Genomic DNA, 22214 nt, shown 5'->3' on the forward strand with positions numbered 1-22214 from the left:
AGCAGCTGAGGTGGTAAAGCAGTGTATGATCTGTAAATCACTTCAGATAGCAGGTATGGGCTCTTCTGACCAACAGATCCCTCCACACAATAAATTAGATGTCAGGGAGAAGGATGCTAGCCTAGCCTTCTTATCTTCAAGACACTGTTGAACTATAGCGTCCATTATCCTGATTATTGGCTATGTTGACTGGGCTAATGAGAATTAAAGTTCAGCATCCGGAGGGCATTGTGCTGGTTACTCTTGAGTAAGACCTCACATGCAGACTGAAGTGATACAGCACATACATGGTTTTGCCATCCAGAATTAAGCCACACATTTCTAACGTGGCACTGGTACTTGTGTTATTTCTTTGGGCTGGAATAAAATATCCTTTATTTCTTTATTGTTGCATTTTTCTTAATGTATTACATGATGTTTAACCATTTTATTTAAGAATAATACATATTGTTGCTCCTGAAATTACAGTTTGAACTTTTGCCCACTTGATATAGTTGTATAAGTAGGAATATTCATAATGCATGAAAATGCATTAAATAGCTCTTGATGAATTTGTCAAGAGACTATTTCACCAATAACATACCACTTGGTTGTGTTGCATGTGAAAACGTTGAACTGAAAACTATGCACGTTTCTGATGTAAATTGTGATTATTGAAGTGATTCACAAATATTTCACACTGAGATGCACCAAATGAATGTGCTAGCAAAAAAATAGTGCATGCAATCTTTACACACCCTATGGTTGAGGGAACAGGGATGTGTGTAATTCTGGTATTGGTTTTCATTTCTTGTCAGCTCTGGTGGTGGTACACACTAGGAGGTTAGTCTGTACTGATTGCTAACACAGATCACTTTTCTATTTCCTTCACTTGATTGCTGGCAAGTTTAACAAAGTATATGGCTCTACTCCCTTCCTGCCTCGGTAAGATACAGGCATTAGTATATCACGTAATTTTGCTCTTACTGCATGTGTGCTTACTAAATACTCTCTCAGATCCTCCTTAAACTTTCTATAACAAATTCACATCACACAAAGCTCTCTTTAAAATTATTTGTATACACAGTAGCACATTTACTATTCTGAACTAAATGTTTCTAAAGCAAGTTGTGTGCTGCTGCTTTCAAGCATTTTTGAAGCTTTTGGACTGAGAAGGTACTTGCTGTGATGCTTTCGGAATTCTGCCTATTTTAAGCTAATGTAAAATGACCAAAGTACAGTGGTCAGGTAGAGTTAGTCTTCCTGACTGAGTCTGTCTTCCTAAGACTCTCCTATAGCTGACCCTCTCCAGTCTGTCCAACTGTAAATAGTCCATTGTGGTCAAGAAGTAAATACTATAGTCCACATCCTTTATGTACTGCCTTGGCTGACTGGATAAATTTCCCAGAACTTTAACTTAAAATAGATAATAGGCTGCATTGTATTTTCATCTTCTAGTGGAGTTTTTGCTTGGCCTGCTTAACTAACTCTCACCCTCTCTTGCTGCAGTGCAACATGTTTAACTTTTGCTTCTGTCCCATTTCACCCATCTTGCAGGAACCAGGAGGGGTTGGGACCCATAGTTCATGATCGAAAATCTCAGACATTGCCTGTTTCCCGTAACAGAACAGGGATGATGCATGCCAGATTACAGCAGCTGAGCAGCCTGGATAACTCTCTCACATTTAGCCACAGTAAGTTCCATGACATAACACCTGAAATCTCATCCAGTACCACAACACCAGAGGCAGGTCGAAACCCACACCAGAGCATGTCATGGACTTTATTTTTCAAGGTCAAGCACCAACATGAATTCCTTTCACAGCTGAGTGGAAGTACCAAATGATGACACAATGTGGAACATGGTTAACTACAGCATTTTAACATTCTATATTCAAAATTTTGTATACGCTGGTATTTGATGTATACTACTTCAAATTTATGCACTCTGTGGTGTTCATCTTGAACAATGTTTTCAATTGCCATTGAGAACTTTCATTATACTCTTTCTCAAGAACATTTTGAAAACGATGAAATGTGCTTGGTTGATCATGTGACCATGTTTTGGCATAAAGTTTTTAAGGGGAAATACTCTGAAGTAGCATAAAAGTACTGTGAAAGTCCATGATTTAGTTTGGATGTGAAGAAGCACCCAGTAATGAAGTGACTTTTTCTGTGTTTTCAGTGTGAGAAAAATATCAAGTTTGCTTGGAATTTCTGTAGACAATGGTAAGACAATCAGGTTGAAGTCAGCTTATGTTGGAATTCTTGAAATGAAATCTAGATTTAAGTAATCTTTGGAAATATTTCAGCTGCATCATTAAGAATATCACATGACTTTTTTGAAGCTTCACAGTATTCAAGAATGGGCAGCTTGCTGAAATAATAAAGCCCACATTAACTGTGTACTGCCTCAATACTTTTAACAAATGCATTTATTTTTCTGGAAATTAGTAGTGAGCTGGTTTAAGTCTTGGATACTCATTCTAGCCTGTTTTTAAGGCTATAATCTAGCAGTGTATTCCCCATTTTTCAAATTTTCCAAAACGGAAAGCTCACCCAGACCAGACACAGAAAAGATTGACAGATTGACAGATCTTTCTCAAAAATACCTCACAGAATCCCCAGAATTATTCTCCAGAAGACTTCTATCCCTGAGTTCAATTTTTTTTTTAGGTGGGGGTGAAGAGATTTTCCAATACACTTTTTAAATATGGACATGGCACTGCTGCATGCAGATTGATTTGACTGAACACTGTCTTTGTGAAATCGGAAGTAATTTCCACTCAAGCAAAGTGGGGGGATTTCCCCCTCCATCTGGAATTCCCACACCACCTGCTTTGAAGGGCCCCAGGAGCAGCAGACGGAAGGCAGAAAACCCCTATTCCACAAGTGGAACTTAGGACCAAAATCATCATTTTTGTTCTATTTTAAAACCCTCGTGTCAAATCCCATTTTGAACACAGACATTTAAAGAGCACTTCAGGAATTTGGTTGGGACAATTTTTGAGAAGGAAGGTATTCAGGGGGGGAATGGGTGCATGCAAATCCCGCTGTGTCTCTGCTTGAGCCTTAGGAGATCCTTAGATTTCTTCTTCTTGTAGCCATATTTCTCAGTTTGCCAAAATTCCTTTGCCATTCACCTGATGTTTCAGTGACGGTTCTTCTCTGCTGCTTCCTTTAATGTACAGCAGGGCTGTGGAACCTTTGGCATTCCAGATGTTTATGAACTACCCGTCAGCCCTAGCAAACATTCCCAAATGGGATCTGTAGTTCAGCAACATCTGGAGGGGCAAAGGTATTAAAGGGTCACCTTATTCCTAAGCGTAGGTTGATCAATGCTTCATATTTCTGGGAATAAAATTTGATTTTAAATTTTGCTAATTGGTATTTTCTCCCCTTTAAAATGACTATACCTATTTCTTAGCATCTTATTTACTGATATTATGCTCCCCTGGAGTAATATGTCATTAAATATTTAAACAAATAACTCATTTCAATAGTGCTTTTATGAAGGTAGGAAATAATGGTGTTCAGTTAGGGAAATACAAGAGATATGTACATTTCTAACATACCTAGTCTAGCTTTTTATTGGTTTTGCAATACAGTTTTAGTGCAAATTCAGTTAACTGTATATGAGCAAAAAATCCAGAAATTAATTGTTCTAACAAAGTGGAGATACAGGAATGAAAGGTAGTTAACTTAAAAAAGGGTTAGCTGCACTAAGTTGCTTGAGTTTGCAGTGATATTAGATGCTGCTTTGTGAGGTGTCTAATGCAACATCAAGCCCAGTGTTGCTGGATCAGTTTCAGTTAATGCAGTCTGATGATATGGACAGGATACTTGCAATGATGTGCCTAACTACCTATTCATTAGATCCTTAGCCATCCTGGCTTATTAAAACTAGCTGGGGTGAGCTGACTAAATGTGTCAGAGGTGCAGTAAATGCATCTTTGTGTGATAGGGTGGTGCCCACTCCCTTTAAAGAAGTGGTGGTGTATCCACTCCTCAAAAAGCCCAATGGAGTGCAATAACTGTAGACCAGTCATCAGCACTCCTTTCTTGGCAAAGGTGGTAGAGAAGGTGGTTGTGGAGCAACTGCAGGTGTTCCTGGATGAGCCTGATCATCTAGATCCAATCTGGTTCAGACCTGGTTTCAGAACTGAATCAGCCTTGGTTGTCCTGATGGATGCCCTTCATCACAAAAGGGGACAGTAGAGTGCAACTCTTTTACTTCTGCTTGATCTCTCAACAGCCTTTGATACCATTGGCCATGTTATTCTCCTGGATTGACTTAGTGAGATGAGCATCCGTGGCATAGTATTACAATGGCTCCGTTTATATATTCAGATAAGAAGGAAAGTAAATGCACTTGTGAGCCCATTGTATGCAACCATGAAAGAGATTGCCCACTGCATCTCTCAGAGATGCATGCTGGGGACTTCTTTCCTTCTGTCTGTGTTGCAAATGATTAGAGCATTTAAAGACTCCTGATGCAGCAGAATTATCTGCCTTTAGAGGAGGCTAACAGTTGTCTGTCTGCATGAGTCTGCTCAGGACTTGTCACCTTCCAACAAGCAGGCATATCCTAGAATGAGGACTCATTAAGAAACACATGGATTGTGTTTTTTGAAGGTGGGTAATTCTTAATCTTACATTCTTAGTATGAGAGTAAAACCTTTTGATATGCTTTCAATTTTAAATCATGAAAAAATGTGCTTCAGCTATCAGAAGTCTGGAAAAGAACTGTCCTAGACCAAACTGAATGGGTCTCAGAATTTTTGAAAATTATTTTTCAGTTGTCACTTACCTAGGCTAATTCCGCCTATGTGTAGGCCACAGGTCTGGGATACAATTGGAATATTACTGTAACTCATTTGTTATTTATGTACTCTCAGCCCTTACTTTTTGCTTCAAGCTATCTGAAACATAAAGCAATCATTTACACGACCCAAGCTTGCAAATATGTGCACATGTTATATACCTGCAACTGCAGCATTCCTGTAAGACACATAAGAATTCCAGCTTCGCTACTATTTGATTAGTAGTGTTGGTATTAAAAGGTTGGAGTTTTGTCAAAGTCTGGTACAGAGTTCAAAGTAACAACTGCCTCAAATTTCCACAGGTTATGGCCATTCAGAAGCAGATGTCCTTCACCAATCTTTACTTGAAGCCAACATTGCCACTGAAGTTTGCCTTACAATTCTGGACACTTTATCTTTATTCACAATGGCATTCAAGGTATGTGCTTAGATACCTGTATAGTTAGGCCTAGCCATAGTTTTTATCCAGAGGTAGCCAACATAGTGCTCTCCAGATGCTGTTGGACTCCAACTCCCATCAGCCCCAGCCAGCAATACTGATGATCAGGGATGACAACATCTGGAGTACAGGCAGCAACCAATTTGTGCGAAGGTTACATCCCAATGCACCACACACTTATTTGAAATCATGTATAATCAGAACACCCATTGAAAAACTCTTCAAACAACCCCTGTTTGTGATGTTTCCGGGTCACCTCTGAGTTTGACACAATGTGTATAGTCAAGCTCGTGCTCGTTCATCAAGCACTTTAAGCATCACCACTGGGAATCACTGTGGTATGTCCCAATCCAGTGGGCTTCACCGTCCACTGCAATAAATAGAACGATTGGTCTTACCTGAAGAGTAGATTTGTAAGGTGACAAACAGATGAAAACACCAGAGCCCTCCCTGCTGTGGTCTGCAGTTGTGCTAATTTCAGACTGCTGTCAAGGCTTTACTTAAGGGTTCCCTTTGTTCCTATGTTTAAGGGGTTATGTTATTTATTTTGGCAGCATGTCATCAGCTGGGGGGAGGTAGGCAGGTACATTCAGATGTCTTATCTATGTACATACATCGATTACTGCTGCTTGGTGAGCCTGAGATTAAGCCTGCCTCCCACAAGTCTGTGCTCCTGCCTCCATCACTTGATTACCCAATCAAGTGTCTTCATTGTCCATGTTACCAGTCTGCAATTCAAGTAAGACCAATAATTCTTTCCCAGATGTTTGTGTGCAGATAGCCAAAAGGGAAGCATTCCATTAACAAGTCTATAAGGTTTACAATGGCGTTTGAGGCCTTAAAGTAATTCATCTGTGTAGGTATCAAAATATAATTCTCTTAATTTTAAGAATCAGCTCCTGATGGATCATGGGCATAATCCTCTAATGAAAAAAGTATTCGATGTGTACCTTTGCTTTCTGCAAAAAAATCAGTCAGAAACTGCATTAAAAAATGTCTTCAATGCCTTAAGATCACTAATTTTTAAGGTAAGTAGTCTTCAATTTATAACTTCTTCTCTCTGTATGTTATATTGATTGAGGGTGGTGGTTCTATTTTGTTACTTATATGCTGCCTTTAAATGTAGAGAGCCCAGGGCAGGGTAGTGCTTTTCTCCAGGCAGCATATCTCTTTGTTCAGTCAGAGTATATATTTCTGAAACTGAGTGAAGGAGGACTCTGTTGTGTTCATGGAGCTTTAGCTTGGGAACTAGATGCCAGGTTAATTGCTTTTTTGAATTTGGACAAGTCATTGTCTTGTTGAGTAGACTGACATTCCAGTCCAGCCAGTGTAAAGAAGCAGGGTCCCGAATCCCTTGATAGAACAGGTGGACCCATTAACTGAACAGGCCACTGTATGTTCAGAACCCAGAACTGGATTACCAACAAGTGCTAGTCCGGTATGTAAACATAGTGTTCGGCCATTCAGTTTTCCGGGGGTCATGGGAGAGATTAGAATGTGGGCCATATGGTCCACCCTTTAAAACAGGTGACAAAGTCACAATTGCTTTCTTTTTGGGAAATGGAGCTGCAGATCTGAAATCTGACAGCCCCGAAACACTGAAATCCTGCCGAAGCTTTGGTCTTATTTTGAGACAACAACTACCTTCTGTCAGGCTGTCAATATATATTTTCTAGTCACTTTAAGGGTGAAGCTTTACAAAGTTGCAAATTTCTGCACAGACCACAAATTACTGGATTTGTGAGGTAGGCAAGCTAGCAATCTCTTTGTACACTTATTTGCAAAGCTGATTTTGGGACCCGTAAACAAACGGATGCACATATCTATATCAAGGGTGTTTGTTTTCAGTGACCCTTTCTAGTGTGTTACAAATTAAACAGCCAACTCCCATGTGACTTTTTTTGAACACTTTGCTATTTGAAACTTGTTACTTGATGGTTTCATTTTATCCTACCTTTTAAAGAGTAAATGTTTCTGTGTGTTCTACAGTTTCCTTCTACATTTTATGAAGGAAGGGCTGACATGTGTTCTTCACTGTGCTATGAAATTTTGAAGTGCTGCAATTCCAAACTGAGCTCAATACGAACAGAAGCATCACAGCTCCTTTATTTCTTGATGAGGAATAATTTTGATTACACAGGAAAGAGATCGTTTGTGAGGACACACCTACAAGTCAGTACAGTTTGTTTTTATGTATTTAAGGGGTTTTAAGGAGATGAAATGCTGACCTTTTCTGGTACCATGTCTTAAAGACTGGATTGTGTGTACTTAGCAACATAATCTTACAACAGACTGCAGCTACATAGTGTGTTGAGCAGCACAGACACACTGTAAGTTATGTGTGATAATAAATGCTGCATGCCAAGCAGCTATGTGAAAAGGTCACTCTTGCTGCCGCACTCTCTATGTGTACTTCCTATACACAAATTTTGGAACAAGTAGCTGATGTTTCTAGATATTCAAACTCATGCCCTATTGCATCACTGCAGTTTTAATGCAAATTATTCACATACAGGTTTGCATTTCCCCCAGAAGAGTCTACAAATCTAAAAAAAATTGTATTTGTTTACTTACACAAAGTTACAGGCTGCTTAATATTTAGGAAAGTTCCGAAACTGTATACAGAATTTATAATACATACAATATAAACCCCAACCTTGAAATCTTCAAGATTTATGTTTCTGCCTCTTTACAAGGTTATCATTTCTGTGAGTCAGCTGATTGCAGATGTTGTCGGAATTGGTGGAACCAGATTTCAGCAGTCTCTTTCCATCATCAATAACTGTGCTAACAGTGACAGACTTACTAAGGTTTGTAGTAGGCTTTTTCCATTTCATTTTGAAATTATAAAGAAGGGTCTGGATCATCAGTTTCATTCCCATGGCATTGATGCTAAAACCTCAACATGTAAACAGCCCGTATGGATCAACCATAAGAAGGTTATAGTCATGTATAAGCAGAGAACAAAATGTATAGAAATGCTGTAGAATGAAAAATACAGAAGCAGTCACAAAAGGGACCTTGATGAAGTCTTATTTGAAAGTGCCAAAAATGCCAAGTTGTTCTTGATGCTTGAGAGAAAAAGGAAAATCTCTGTAAAATCTTTTCAGATCACAATAGTCCATGTTTGAGACACTAGTTTAAATATCCATTGTATAATATAAGTACAGTGGTGCCTTGCAAGATGAAAATAATTCGTTCCACGAGTCTCTTCGTCTTGCGGTTTTTTCGTCTTGCGAAGCATCCCTATTAGCAGCTTAGCGGATTAGCGCTATTAGCGGCTTAGCGGCTATTAGCGGCTTAGAAAAAGGGGGGGAAGGGAAAAAACTCGCAAGACTCGCAAGACGTTTTCGTCTTGCGAAGCAAGCCCATAGGGAAATTCGTCTTGCGAAGCGCCTCGAAAAACGGAAAACCCTTTCGTCTAGCGGGTTTTTCGTCTTGCGAGGCATTCGTCTTGCGGGGCACCACTGTACATACAAAATTAGCTTTTAAAATAGTTCCATTTAAGAGTTGTTTTACTTTGAAGGAAACAATGTAACATTAACAGGAGTAGATGCAACTAATAGCCAAGACCATGTTCATGCGGTTAGGATTCTGAGGAACAATCCACACAACTTTACTCTTCTTTCATACTACTTGATTATTCCTAAAGGAATTTCAAGCAATAGGTCACTAAGTGGATAGGTACAGTTTAGCTTCCCCTTGTTGAGCTCATTTTGCATATCTTGCCGCTGTTTTCACATTACAGCACACGACATTTCCTTCCGATGTCAAGGATTTGACAAAACGCATCCGTACAGTCCTAATGGCTACAGCACAAATGAAGGAGCATGAGAATGATCCAGAAATGCTTGTGGATCTTCAGTACAGTTTGGCAAAATCTTATGCCAGTACACCTGAACTCAGGAAGACATGGTTGGATAGCATGGCAAGAATTCATGTTAAAAATGGAGATCTTTCAGAGGTAAGCAAGACAGAAAGTACTCCACTGGTTTTTGATGATCTGGCAATACTGTTCTTAATTCTATAAATCTATCACACACATATTGAAGAGGTTGGAGAAAAATGTGCCAACAGAAATTAGAAAGAATTGCTGTGCTGCTCCAATGTTTTTAGTTTTATTCAAGATATACAGTAAGCCCACAACTTATGCAGGGGTTACATTCCAGGGATTGTGCCTAAAGCCAAAATTGCATATATTCAAAATATAATGGGTACAATGGTAGATGGGATTGCCAAAGTTGTGTTTTTTTTTAAATTGCCAAGCATGTAAAGCTGAATGTTGCAGGCTTGCTGTATACAGAACTTAGTCACAACAAAAATTATGTAGTAATGGTTGCTATTGTTTGTATTTTAGGCGGCAATGTGTTATGTCCACGTAACAGCTCTGGTGGCAGAGTACCTTCTCCGGAAAGGTATGTATCATGCACCTACTCCATTGTTGTTGGGATATTTTAAACTGCTGCTTAAGTGGTTATATACCAGTCTGCTTTATAGTTTGTGCATTTATGTTTTGTCTAGCCAGTTGTAGTTATGCATATTGTGTATTGCCCTCGGATCTATGTGGATAAAGGTCAAAAAATAGTTTAATAAATAACAATTAAATTAATATTCTTTCTATTTGAAAAATAGCAATAAAACATTTAAAGAAATATCTTCAGAAAAGACTGTTACAGAAAGGAAAATCCAATGTAATCTCATCACACTCCATCTGTTAAACTGTCACTCAGAATGTTTGTTTCCTATAGTTTTATCATTGCCTTCCTCCAAAAAGCTTAGGGTTCTCTTCTCCTCCCTCCTATTTTTATTCTCACAACAATCTTGTCCGTGCAGTGATTGCATGGTAATAGTTGATCAGTGGACTGCTCTATTGCACTGGTGAGCCTTTTAAACATATCAGCATCACAGGATGTACCATCAGAAAAACAGCTTCTTTACTTATCTATATTGTCTAAAAACCCCCATACAGTTTTTCTGTTTGCTATGAAGGTACCTCACTTCTATTTTGCCACACTGGGTTACTGAAGATAATTATATCTAATGCCAGCCCTGAATAGTCATTAGTAACCATGTGTAAGAGGCCCTCCTGTTACCCAAGTTTCATTTTAGGCTTTGAAGCAACCAAGGTTGTGAAAATAGAGATGCTTACTATTAACTTGCAATCAGTAGAATTTTGTCCTATGGTTCAGAAACCCAAGAGCATGGTTTCTGATTATTCAAGTCTTTACTAAAACACTATACCGTTTAAAAATAAAATCCAAACCTGCTGCTGCTGACCCCCTGCATAGTGGTGCTACTGCCACATGGCAGTGCTGCAGCCTAGCCACTGGCAGTGGCAGTGGCAGCAGAAGATTTGCAGTGGGGCAGAGGGTGGATCAGGACTTTGGGACTGGCTGTAAGAGCAGCTTGGGATCCAACAGATTCCAGGCTGGCTCAGGCCTGCCCTTGAATGCCCCATTTGGGGACTGTATGCTGGCAAGGATACTGCCAGTTTGCCTTCCGCCCACACATTCAGCAGGCAGAAAGGGGTGGGGGCTGCTCCAGCATAGTGGCACAAGCACTACTCGGTTGGCAAGAGGAAACCAGCTGAGACTGCAGAAGTTAGTGAAGAGATGTCTCTACTCAATCCAATACCTCCCCCCAAACCAAGCCTAACTTGAAATTAGATTTATTCACTGCAACTTTAAGATTGTTAATTTCTTTCATGCATTTGTGGGTTTTGCTGTTCCTCTCTTCCGTTGATCTACTTCAAGAGTGTTGTTTGCATTTTTCCCATCCAATATAAATAGGAATGTTTAAACAAGGCTGTATAAGCTTCAGAGTAATCACTCCAAATATAGATGAAGAGGCTTCTATGATGGAAGATGTTGGGATGCAAGATGTTCACTTTAATGAAGTATGTAAACTTAATTCATATTTATTTCTGTATCATCATAATACTAATTTATTTTTTATTGAATTCTAAAATGTCTTGCTTGCTGTCTAACCCGAACAGTTCATAACACATTGAAAATATTTTTAACCCATGGAAACACAACTAAATAATAAATAGCATACACCATTACTCACTTTATAGCATGTTAAGACAAAGAGGCCTAGTTATGCTGGAGATGCTATAAAAGCAAGGCATAAGTTCAGGGGCGAGCCTGGGGAGAGAGCATTGAGGAACCTTGGACCTGGCAATTAAATGTTAACCAGACGGGATTTCCACAGAACCCTTTAGAATAGTGTGACACTGCAGACTGTAGGAAGAAGGGAGAATTGGTGAAAATTGCCTCTCCCCTTCCACTGTCAGGAGCCTTTGCTGGATCAGAAACACACTGTGCTGGAAATTAATCCTTTTTTATGCTGCTTGAGAATAATAAAATTAGATTGCTCCAGATTAATCTCTATCCACATGTGTATGCTTTTCTTTCTGTAACTAGGATGTACTGATGGAGTTGTTAGAACAGTGTGCAGATGGGCTGTGGAAGGCTGAACGTTATGAACTGATTGCTGACATCTATAAACTTATAATTCCTATTTATGAAAAGCGGAGAGATTTTGAGGTATTTGATACAAATCTATTTATGCTATAATGATTTCATTTGATACTTGTTAATGCTGTGGGATGTTGAAATAGGTAAAGTTACAGCAAAGTCTCATTGAAAGTTGTGAGGATTCATTTGATTGCAACTAACTTCAAAGTGCTTGGGGTTTTTTATACCTATAAAACTTTATAAGGCTTGGGACCCCATTACCTTATGGAGCCTCTTTTCCCCTATGAATCTGGCCAGCTCTTCAGATCAGCTTTGGAGTCCCTTCTCCAAGTACCTCTTCTAAGGCAGGTGCAGAGAGTGGCTACATAAGAAAGATCCTTTTCTGAAGTGGTTCCCATTTTTGGAATGCTGTTCACAAGGAGATGCAGCAAGCCCTTAGTCCACCATCTTTTTGGAACCAGGCTAAGACTTCTTTAGATTCCAAGGCACTGGAAATTTTGATATCTGCATCCTGCTCATTCAATGGATGGTTAGCTGTTTACTGGTTTACAGTGATAATAATGTTATGGTAGGATATGTGTATACTTGGGGGAATGTTCACTTTTAGTTACCATTCTAGCATGTTTTTAATATATATTTACTACTAAAGTTAACTTCAAATATAAGGTGACACCTGAAAAAGTAATCATAACCTGTTCCCTTGCTTTCAGTGGTACTTAGTTATCCCCAATTTCAGCTAAGTTGAGACAATTGGGTTTTCCAAGCCGTTAAGTACTGTATTATTTTGATACAGTTTGCTAACAATATATAAAAGATTGTATGTTTTTTATTCTGTATTGTGTTGTTCAGAATATACTAAATATCTCAGTGCCACCATTTACCAAAACGTGTTTTCCCATTTTTTTTTAGAGGCTAGCTCATTTGTATGACACATTGCATCGGGCGTACAGCAAAATTACAGAAGTTATGCATACAGGAAAAAGATTGTTGGGAACCTATTTCAGAGTTGCATTTTTTGGACAGGTGAGCATTGTCCAGTGCCTTTCCTGAGCTTTAACTTAGCATATGAAAAATTGCAATTTTTTTGCAATGTATTCTTTTTTACAGCATGCGTTAACTGCATTGTATATTTCTACTTGCATGTATTTGAAACTAATGAACTATTGAACGAATAACTGTTTTCTGAATGAGAAATTTCTTCAGTAAACTTTCTTCTTTTCCTTTTTTCCTTTTTCTATTACTTTCTTAAGGCAGCGGTAAGTTTTTCAATAATAGCCATTCATAGCTATTACTTAAACACTGCCTTTGGTGTTTTTATATATTATGTTGGTTCACTTTCTGATCTATATTATCTTGCTTTAAAATATTAATATATTTAGTTCCACTTGCAGAAGAAAACTGCACATGTTCAATCTTTGTTCTGCATGCTTATACAAAGAATCAAACTTTTTCACTTTTATATGTTATTCCATAGTGGCAAAATACAGTGACTGCAGGATGTGTGTGTGTGACATGAGCATGTGTATTCAATGGAGGAAACACAGCTTTAGACAGAAATAGTTGATCAAAAAAAATATTCAGTCAGGGCACTGAATTGTACAATTTGAGTGCTATAACAATCCATTTATTCTATTGTCTCTTATGACTGTAGCAATACCAGTTTACAGACAGTGAAACAGATGTGGAGGTAATTACAGAAACTGCTGTCCAAAACAAGCAATGCAGTAAAAACTACTGCATATAAGCTTAGTTTGTTGTGGGTATTTTTGTCAAGTCTAGTTTGCGTTTATACATGCTATGTTGTGATCCTTGCACTACATTGTCCATTTCATCTTCAGATAGGAATATTTATTTTTGCAACTTAAAACATTAACTCAGATCTGACATTCTGTATGAAAGCAGACACCTGTTTCACCTTCCATAGGACCTATTTTGGTTGTGTTTTGGGCTTCAAAGTTAATTATAAAATAGGATTATATTAAAATTTATCTAGATAAGATTGGTTTATTTGTATAGAACACTTGGCTATATTTTGTTCAAAATAACACGGCTTTCTCAGAGGACTACCATATTGGCATGTGAAACAGGCATGTGAACAATGAGTATGGAATGGAAATAGAGTGCTGTACCCTCGAAACATTAAAGTTGACATATCATGTAATTTACAGCATTCCCTCAATAATATTGTAATAATTTTCAATGCATCCATACTATAATAGCTGTTTTGCTCTCCTTACCTTGATTTTTCAATATCACTTTTTTCTTTTTCTTTTTGCTTGCAACCTTTGTGTTATACATTGACCTTGCTTTAATTATTAGGAGTCATTCTTTTTTGGACCTTTGTTTGTTTAGAACTTAACTGTTGTTATTGGTTTTTCTTTTCTAAAGGGATTTTTTGAAGATGAAGATGGGAAAGAATATATATACAAAGAGCCTAAACTCACATGCCTTTCAGAGATTTCCCAGAGGCTACAAAAACTCTACTCAGATAAGTTTGGATCTGAAAATGTCAGGATGATCCAGGACTCTGGAAAAGTAGGACTTAACTAATAATATACAACTGATTTATATATAAATTAACATGAGCTCAAATCAAAATTTTCTTTCTAGCCTGCCAGTTCTTAAGCATAGTAAAATGTGGTTCCACTAAGGATGATCATCTACTTGTGCAGTACAAAAAATACCAAATGAATGAAGCAAGAAGGGCCTTGGTGACATACACTGATAATTTTTATATTGAAGGCACCATAAGAGTTTTAAAATTTTATTAATGATGATCAGCGTATTAGCTTGTAACCTTTTAATAATGTAACTTTTAAATAATTGCATATTTTCATAGTTGAGATTTTAATTCTCTCAAATTCTTTTAAGGTAAATCCTAAGGATTTGGATTCAAAATATGCCTATATTCAAGTTACTCATGTAGTTCCATACTTTGAGGAAAAGGAACTACAAGAGAGAAAAACAGAATTTGAAAGAAATCACAACATCCGTCGCTTTATGTTTGAGATGCCTTTTACTCAGATGGGCAAAAGAAGAGGGGGAGTGGAGGAACAATGTAAACGACGCACCATTCTTACAGGTACTAGGTCAAAATTTGCAGTTCTTTGGAACAGTACTTTGATTTCTAAAAACCAAAAGAGAGCACTTGACACCTTTCATTGATGTTTTTTGCCTATAGCACCTGTAACGTGCTTCAATTTAATCCAAAAAAGCCACAGAGAAATCTGAGTCTTTGCTAAATCCTGCATGTTTTGGGTCCTAATAACCTATTGGAGCCTAACTATTCAGCAGGAAACTAACCTATAACTAACAACTAACCAAGTTAAAGCTATTTCATGCAGTACACTCACATTTTGTACACGTAAAGTGTTAATAAAATTGATGTTTTGCAGCCACGTGAACTATACTGCTATACTTTCTGGGGAGCTGGAATTGACATAAGGGTACACTCTGACAAATATGGGCTACCACAATATAATGTGTGAAACAAAGACACACAGATTGATGCTCTATCAGTACCTTGGATGTTACTGATGCAGTTTCTCTGGTCTGCTAGGAAGCTGTTTAACAGCAAGGTCACATTTTAGAAACACTTGTAACTGTGATCCAACTCAAAGAGAAAGGTCTCGGGTGTATTTTAAAAGCTGTGTAGAAAGGGAGATATTTTATGTTCAGGGCAGTCGGCTGTAAAATTAGAGAGAGGTATTTACCTCTGGCAGCAGGTGCTCAGAAATAGGAGCCTCCCCATTCATTCCTCCTGAGCCATTCCCTTCTATTGAAGATCAGAGCTATGTGTTCCACAGGCTTGCCATACAACTAGTCTACTACCCTTAGGCTCACTGGAGTAAGCTACCCCATTTTGCTTCATCCCTAAACTGGACTAGTATGTACTGTTGCAGTCCCGTGAATAGCTAATAGATAGGTAGGTAGATATTTCAGTTGACTCAAACATTTATTGCCTCTCAATTGCCTTATGTTCATGCGCCAATATGTCAAGGCCAGGGTCCAGTTATTTTGCATGCTGACTCATGGCTACTCTTTGCACCAGGATTACTGGGAGCTTAAAGACTGACATTGCATGTGAACAACTGTTATTGCTAATAGCTAATCTCCTGGCAAAGAACCAAGTGGAAACAGTAGTGTTGTCATCCTTCTTTAGATAACAAAATGTGAATTACATAAACTAAACAAATAGAAAAGCATAGAAAGACCCATGCTTAATATTTTTCTAAGTTTTTCCCACCTGTTGGTTTACCCAGTTGATACTTAATCATTAGTCCTTTCTGGATAGAACAGCATGTAACTTTCATGGGCTAGCAGACAGTATTATGTATGTCCCACATAATGAGAAGATACAGGCTAGTCTTCTTCTGCAGATCAGAATTTTTCCAGGGGCAAACAAAACAAAAGAAGCACAGTCTGCAGAGCAGGGGTAGCCAATGTAGTGCCTTCCAGATGTTTTGCACTAAACTCTTAGTATCCCAGACCACAGGCAATGAGAACTGGTGCTGATGGGAAATGTCGTTCCAAACATCTGGACACATCACATTGATTAGCCTTGCTCTATAGAATTATGCTATTAAAATATATGATTGTTTGTTTACAAGTCTACTTGCTCCCAAAATAAAAAGCATTGACTTGCAAGTTTCTTAATATTTCAAGATAGCATGAGTATAGTCGTGTAAACATAATTTTATTGTTTTCTTTCCCTAGCTATACATTGTTTTCCATATGTAAAGAAGCGGATTCCCATAATGTATCAACACCATACAGATTTAAACCCAATTGAAGTCGCTATTGATGAAATGAGTAAGAAGGTTGCTGAGCTCCGGCAACTTTGTTCATCAGCTGAAGTAGATATGATCAAACTTCAGTTGAAGCTGCAGGGTAGTGTTAGCGTTCAGGTATGTTGATTAAATTGATTATGGTGTGGAGTTTTCCTTTACCTTAAAATCGGCTAATAAGCTTCTTCCCGCTTTAGAATTCTGTTTGTGTGTTTGTGTCACACCGATAAAATAATATGCAGCGCCAACAATGTCCATTGAATAAGAGTGGTAGACTTTTACTCAGAATAGACCTGTTGAAATTAATAGGCCTAACCTATTCATATCCATTTATTTCTGTAGGTCTATTCTGAGTAAAATATAGTTGAATACCACCACAGGTTCAGCACTGCGATCACTTGAGCAACATGTTAATTCTCAACCTTATTTCACAGGAAGCCCTTTCATTTGTAGTTCTGTTTGGGTGTTATCCCTCATGAGATTAATGCATAAGCTTATAAATCACCTGAAGCAGGGCTTTGCTTGTAGAGCAAGCTGCTTACTACAGGTGTGCCCTCTGGCAAGCCCATGCACAGGGGAGAACAGCCGGGTACACTTGCCCCAGGCCTTGGAGGATAAGGCTACTGGGGGGGGGGCGCCAGGGGCCTGCAATACCTATAGTCATGCTAGGAATGCCCTGTGCCTCCCAAATGACCAGGAACCTAATGGGTGAAAGACGCATGTCTGTCCGTATGTACTGCAAGGCTTCGATAGTAAAATCTAGACCTGCATACAAGTGTGTAGCATCAGATCAAATTAGGTTTCGGCGCTGTGGTGACACATCTCATGGATAAGGCTCAGACAATCTCCTGCATGCCTTCCCACGCAGGGTTGGTGCCAGCAGGCACAACCCCACTCTTCCCTCATGGAGTAGTTAATCATATGAAGGATAATGCCTGTGCAGAGCTTCTGTCTAGTTAGTTACTTGTGTGCAACTTGTTCCTTTCATGGGTGTGAACTCAGTAGTGTTTTTGCACCAGAAGGGCAGGATAGGTAAAGGTTAAGGGACCCCTGACCATTACGTCCAGTCGTGACCGACTCTGGGGTTGCGGCGCTCATCTCGCTTTACTGGCCGAGGAAGCCGGCGTACAGCTTCCGGGTCATGTGGCCAGCATCTGGCAAACCAGAGCAGTGCATGGAAATGCCGTTTACCTTCCTGCTGGAGTGGTACCTATTAATCTACTTGCACTTTGACGTGCTAGGTTGGCAGGAGCAGGGACTGAGCAAAGGGATCTCACCCTGTCCTGTCACAGGGATTTGAACTGCCAACCTTCTGATCGGCAAGTCCTAGGCTCTATGGTTTAACCCACAGCGCCACCCGCATCCCTTATAAATGTTTTAATAAATACAGGCTATTTTTCAGAAATGTATTTGACTTTTGTATAGCCCTATTCAGAGGGATGAGCAAAACTGGTTTTAATATTTTTGTGGGGGGTGGGTGGGAACATAATTTTAACTGTTTATATATTTTTAGGTTAATGCTGGGCCATTGGCATATGCCAGAGCTTTTCTGGATGATACAAGCACCAAACGGTATCCAGACAATAAACTAAAGTTACTCAAGGAAGTTTTCAGGTAAAAAAAAATGAAAGTTTATTAAGTTTCTTTTTGGAACTTTGAGATTAGAACCATTCTCAATATATTTCATTTTATTAAATTAAATTTATTTCAGACAATTTGTTGAAGCTTGTGGGCAGGCCTTAGAAGTAAATGAGCGGCTTATAAAAGAAGATCAGATAGAATATCAAGAAGGAATGAAGGCTAATTACAGAGAAATGGCAAAAGAACTCTCTGAAATCATGCATGAACAAGTATGTATTGAACATTAAGTATTTGATTCAGGTCATCCTGTTTTGGTTGAGAAGAACCAAATCTTTTTCTTGGAATTCTCTATTATTTAAGTATTTAATTCAGAGGATCCAATTCTTTAGTATATTCCTAACTGTAAATTGCTATAAATTGCCAATAACAATTTACTGCTTTGAGGGTGGTGGTTGTTTTTTACACTCAAGTTTCTTTCTGTAAGCCACCTTAGGGGAAAGACAAAGTATAAATAAATGTGAAACGATTATAATATGTATTTTTATGACATTAAATAATATAATGATGCTGAAGGAAATGGGTTAAGACTTCCACCCTGGAATGTTTTATCTAAAGTTAATATTTATAGTAGATGTTAATGGATAATGCCCTTGAAGCATATGCTATGATTTATTAACTGCTGTAACAGAGTTATCTAACAATAAATCATTTCATTTCTTCCATTCTGGTTGGTACAATGCAGACAATTTCATGTATTCAGTTGTATGGGGAATTTTAAAATAACAGAATTACAAAGAAAATCAGTTTAGTTGGCACATGAATCAGACTTAAATGCAGTAGCCTATCTTGCCTTAAGCCTGCTAGTTCTAATATGAAAAATGAGCTCTTTTCTCTCCCTTTTTTCCATTCTTGTCCCCTAATAAAACAGCTTAATTGATTATTATACTATACATGGCGATGTAACACTAGAATATGGTCAGTCCACAAGTACACCATAATTTGCTTTGCTAAAAGAATGACTTCTGCTGTGACTGTGTTCCAACATTGCATGATGTGGGTGAATGTTCAAGAAGTAATAGATTTCTAACCATTCCTCTACAGCAAGGAGTGGGGAACCTCAGGCTCAGGGGCTGCATGCCTCTGTATTTGACAGTTTGAACTCTCCCCAGGCTACTGACTTCTCTGAGCCTAAATATGCCCTAAATATTTTTGCCCGGCTAGAATGTGCCCTTGAACTCGGACAGTGCCTCTTGTTTGTCTGGACACAGTGTAGAGAAGAGGGGTGGGCAAATGCGAGTAGAAATTAGCCTACCACACCAAGATAAAATTAACATTAATTGCTCCACCCACTTTTGCCTCTGACTGCCCACCGCTGGCTACTTTCCCCTGCCTAGAAGCCCCTTGAGCTAAAAAGGTTCCCCTTTCCTGTTTTACGGATTTAATTTCGATTTGAAGGTCCATTGGAAAATGTAATCATAATGGAAGCAGCTCTTAAATACCAAGGAAACAGTCATTTTATGGAAATATAAGTGCATGGCTTGCATGTAAATTTGGTTGTGCTACCTATTCTGCAAACATTGGAATGTCCATTTTGCTTTCTTAAATAAATGTTTCAGAGATACTTTTTTTTCCTGTTTAATACATTTTATAGAAATCTTAATGGGCATCTCTCTTTCTTCCTTCCCTTTCCCCCTATGCTGCTTTGAAAATGTGATCAGCTGGGATGGTAATACATTTTTAGTTTCTCTTTCGAGTTCTGAGTTTTGTTTAACTTCCTTTACACAATATATAATGTGGAATTTGTAGTGCAGAACGGAGGGGAGACTTAGGCTTTATTTCATTTTAATGTTGAATAGTCAATCATTATGCATATCACTATTGCTTAACAGAATGTTTATCAGTCAAATAATAATGCTTTGCTACACTGCTTCTTACAAAACTAATAGGGCAATCAGATTTTTTTAAAAGAAGAAGATGATCTAGTTTCTTGACAGAAGTCGTTAGAGAGGGGTGAATTTTAGCTAAACATCTTTCTTTGCTATTTTCAGAACCAGTCACAAAATTAAACATATATTAAGTAAGAAGGTCATCTGACCTATATCTAACTTTTGTGTCACTATAGACTTGCTCCCTATCATAATTCCAATGATCTAAAAATACATTCCATTTAAATCAAGTTGAACTTTGCTTCCAAGTAGAGATGGGGGAGAAATTTAATCCTGATTGCATTTAAAACTGAATCTACCTAATTCCCACTTTTTGAAACAGTATGCAAACCAGAAAACAGCCATCCTTGGAAATTCGCAGGCTTCCCAATTTTGTAATGCAGATCTCCTGCCAAGCAGTATGTAGAAAAATGCTTATTTGGTGAAAATAATATACAAAACTGCATTATATAAGAGAAAATATGCTTTGCAAGGATATATGTGCTAGGCAGAGTTGCATACTAAAATGTGTCCCCCCTACTTGCTGTATCTGAAGTTAGGTTCCCGTTCACATTTTAGCTAGAAGCCAAAGGACAAGCCCATGGTTACCCCACTCTTTTGAAAACCTTCTCCCCCCTCAACCATGTCTAAGGCATATGTTTTTCTCTCTTTAAGATTACAGCCATGGAAGAAAAAGCCAGTGTAATGCCCAACTCGCTACACATTTTCAATGCCATTAGTGGGACACCAACAAGCACAACAGTTCATGGGATGCCCAGCTCTTCTTCAGTTGCATAAGAATTTTGTGACGGAAAGCGCTGCTTACCTTGGAACACAAGTGGATCTTTGAGCATTTGCAAACTCAGGATGAAATCCAAATCTGAAAGAGGACTGTGAAGATACTAACAATTGAGCATGCTTAAATCTCTGGGTCAGTCAGGGATAAGGAAATAGTAAGAGGTAGATTTCTAAAACATATACTGATGGTGCACATATTTTTTATATTCTGCTGGCAATATTACAACACCCAACACAGAATTGTTCTGGGGAACTTAACTGGTTCTTCTGCTCTGATAATGGTATTCTAAAATAAATGGCACATTATAGGCAAGTGTTATGGAATGTAAGTTTGCAGACATAAACCATAAAAGTGTTCTTTGATATATGCACATACAAACTGATATAAAGTACAAACACTATTAGACTTAATAGGCACTAATTTGAGGGGTTAATGTAGGTAGAAGTAGTTTTTTGTACTGTTGACTATAACAGTTGTGCACCATTTTATACCTTGTTGGCATTTTGGAGAGCATATGAGCTTAAAATTGATCAAGCAGTTGCATCCAACCAAAGGTTACCATATGTTACTAACTAACTATATATTAAGCAAGACATGTACATATTTGTTAATACAACTCATAAACCCTGTACATAAATGAAATGCATTTCTAAACATTTTTAATATTCATACCAGCTTTCATCCTTCTACAATTGTGATAAATTCATGTTCATTCCAAGTAAATGCTCTATTTTCTTTTACAGTTATTGTATATAAATACAGTAAGTGCAATATGAGGTTGTATACAGTTTCTATAACGTTATGCACTGTTTTTAAAAAGAATACATAATTTTTGCCAAAGTGATGGAGTATATAAGTGGTGATAAACTACTGTGGCTAAATGGTGATGTAATTTAAAGCTTTTGCTATATTGTTTTAAGACATGAATTAGTAATTTTATATTTGAGAAAGATAAAGGGTTTTAATTTTATTTAACTGGAATCACTGGCCTGCTGTAATTAAACATTATGTACTTCATCTATATTAAAAAGGAATTAATTTATGTAGAGTGTGGTTGGATCATTTTATTTTGCTGCTGTAAAGGAACACTGTGTATTAAATCAATTTATGAAGGGTGTCACTGGGCTATGAAGTTGGTCTTAGGATGACAAGGCAGGAGCAAAATTCTTCAGGGCTCCCCATCACTTTTCTGCTCCTGCCTGCAATGAGCAGATCACTTCTGTTTTTTCTGTCAGGTTTACTCACTTTTCTTTGCTATCTTTTCTTTATTTGCCTTCTCCAAATCTCTTCTTGGCTCTGCTGATATCAGTTGCCCTTAATATCCTTTCCTTTACTAGGGGGGAAAAAGGGAAGGAAGACAAAAATTATTTACCTCAGATTCCCTCTGTGTTCTGTTTTCCCG

At 38.1% G+C, this 22214-nt stretch overlaps 1 protein-coding gene across 13 annotated transcripts in view; it reads left to right on the forward strand.

Annotated features, from left to right (window-relative positions):
* DOCK9 (dedicator of cytokinesis 9) overlaps positions 1-21854 on the forward strand; it is a 101678-nt gene extending 79824 nt beyond the window's left edge. For 4 of the 13 annotated variants that reach the window (XM_081857943.1, XM_081857952.1, XM_081857953.1 and 1 more), the window contains 17 exons: positions 1537-1673; positions 5105-5220; positions 6132-6269; positions 7231-7413; positions 7938-8051; positions 8990-9205; positions 9599-9656; positions 11031-11137; positions 11667-11789; positions 12630-12743; positions 13372-13407; positions 14109-14255; positions 14592-14802; positions 16437-16627; positions 18021-18121; positions 18219-18357; positions 20689-21854. In XM_081857943.1, coding sequence (XP_081714069.1) covers positions 1537-1673; positions 5105-5220; positions 6132-6269; positions 7231-7413; positions 7938-8051; positions 8990-9205; positions 9599-9656; positions 11031-11137; positions 11667-11789; positions 12630-12743; positions 13372-13407; positions 14109-14255; positions 14592-14802; positions 16437-16627; positions 18021-18121; positions 18219-18357; positions 20689-20811 — 2254 coding nt within the window. In that variant the 3' untranslated portion in view covers positions 20812-21854. Of the gene's footprint in view, positions 1-886; positions 925-1536; positions 1674-2164; positions 2209-5104; positions 5221-6131; positions 6270-7230; positions 7414-7937; positions 8052-8989; positions 9206-9598; positions 9657-11030; positions 11138-11666; positions 11790-12629; positions 12744-13371; positions 13408-14108; positions 14256-14591; positions 14803-16436; positions 16628-18020; positions 18122-18218; positions 18358-20688 lie in introns of all 13 variants that reach the window. The other 9 variants (XM_081857948.1, XM_081857946.1, XM_081857955.1 and 6 more) reach the window with 5 other exon arrangements.
* Positions 21855-22214: the final 360 nt, after the last annotated feature.

Source organism: Podarcis erhardii (assembly GCF_964252035.2).
Source record: "Podarcis erhardii genome assembly, chromosome: 4".
NCBI classification, from domain to species: Eukaryota; Metazoa; Chordata; class Lepidosauria; order Squamata; family Lacertidae; genus Podarcis; species Podarcis erhardii.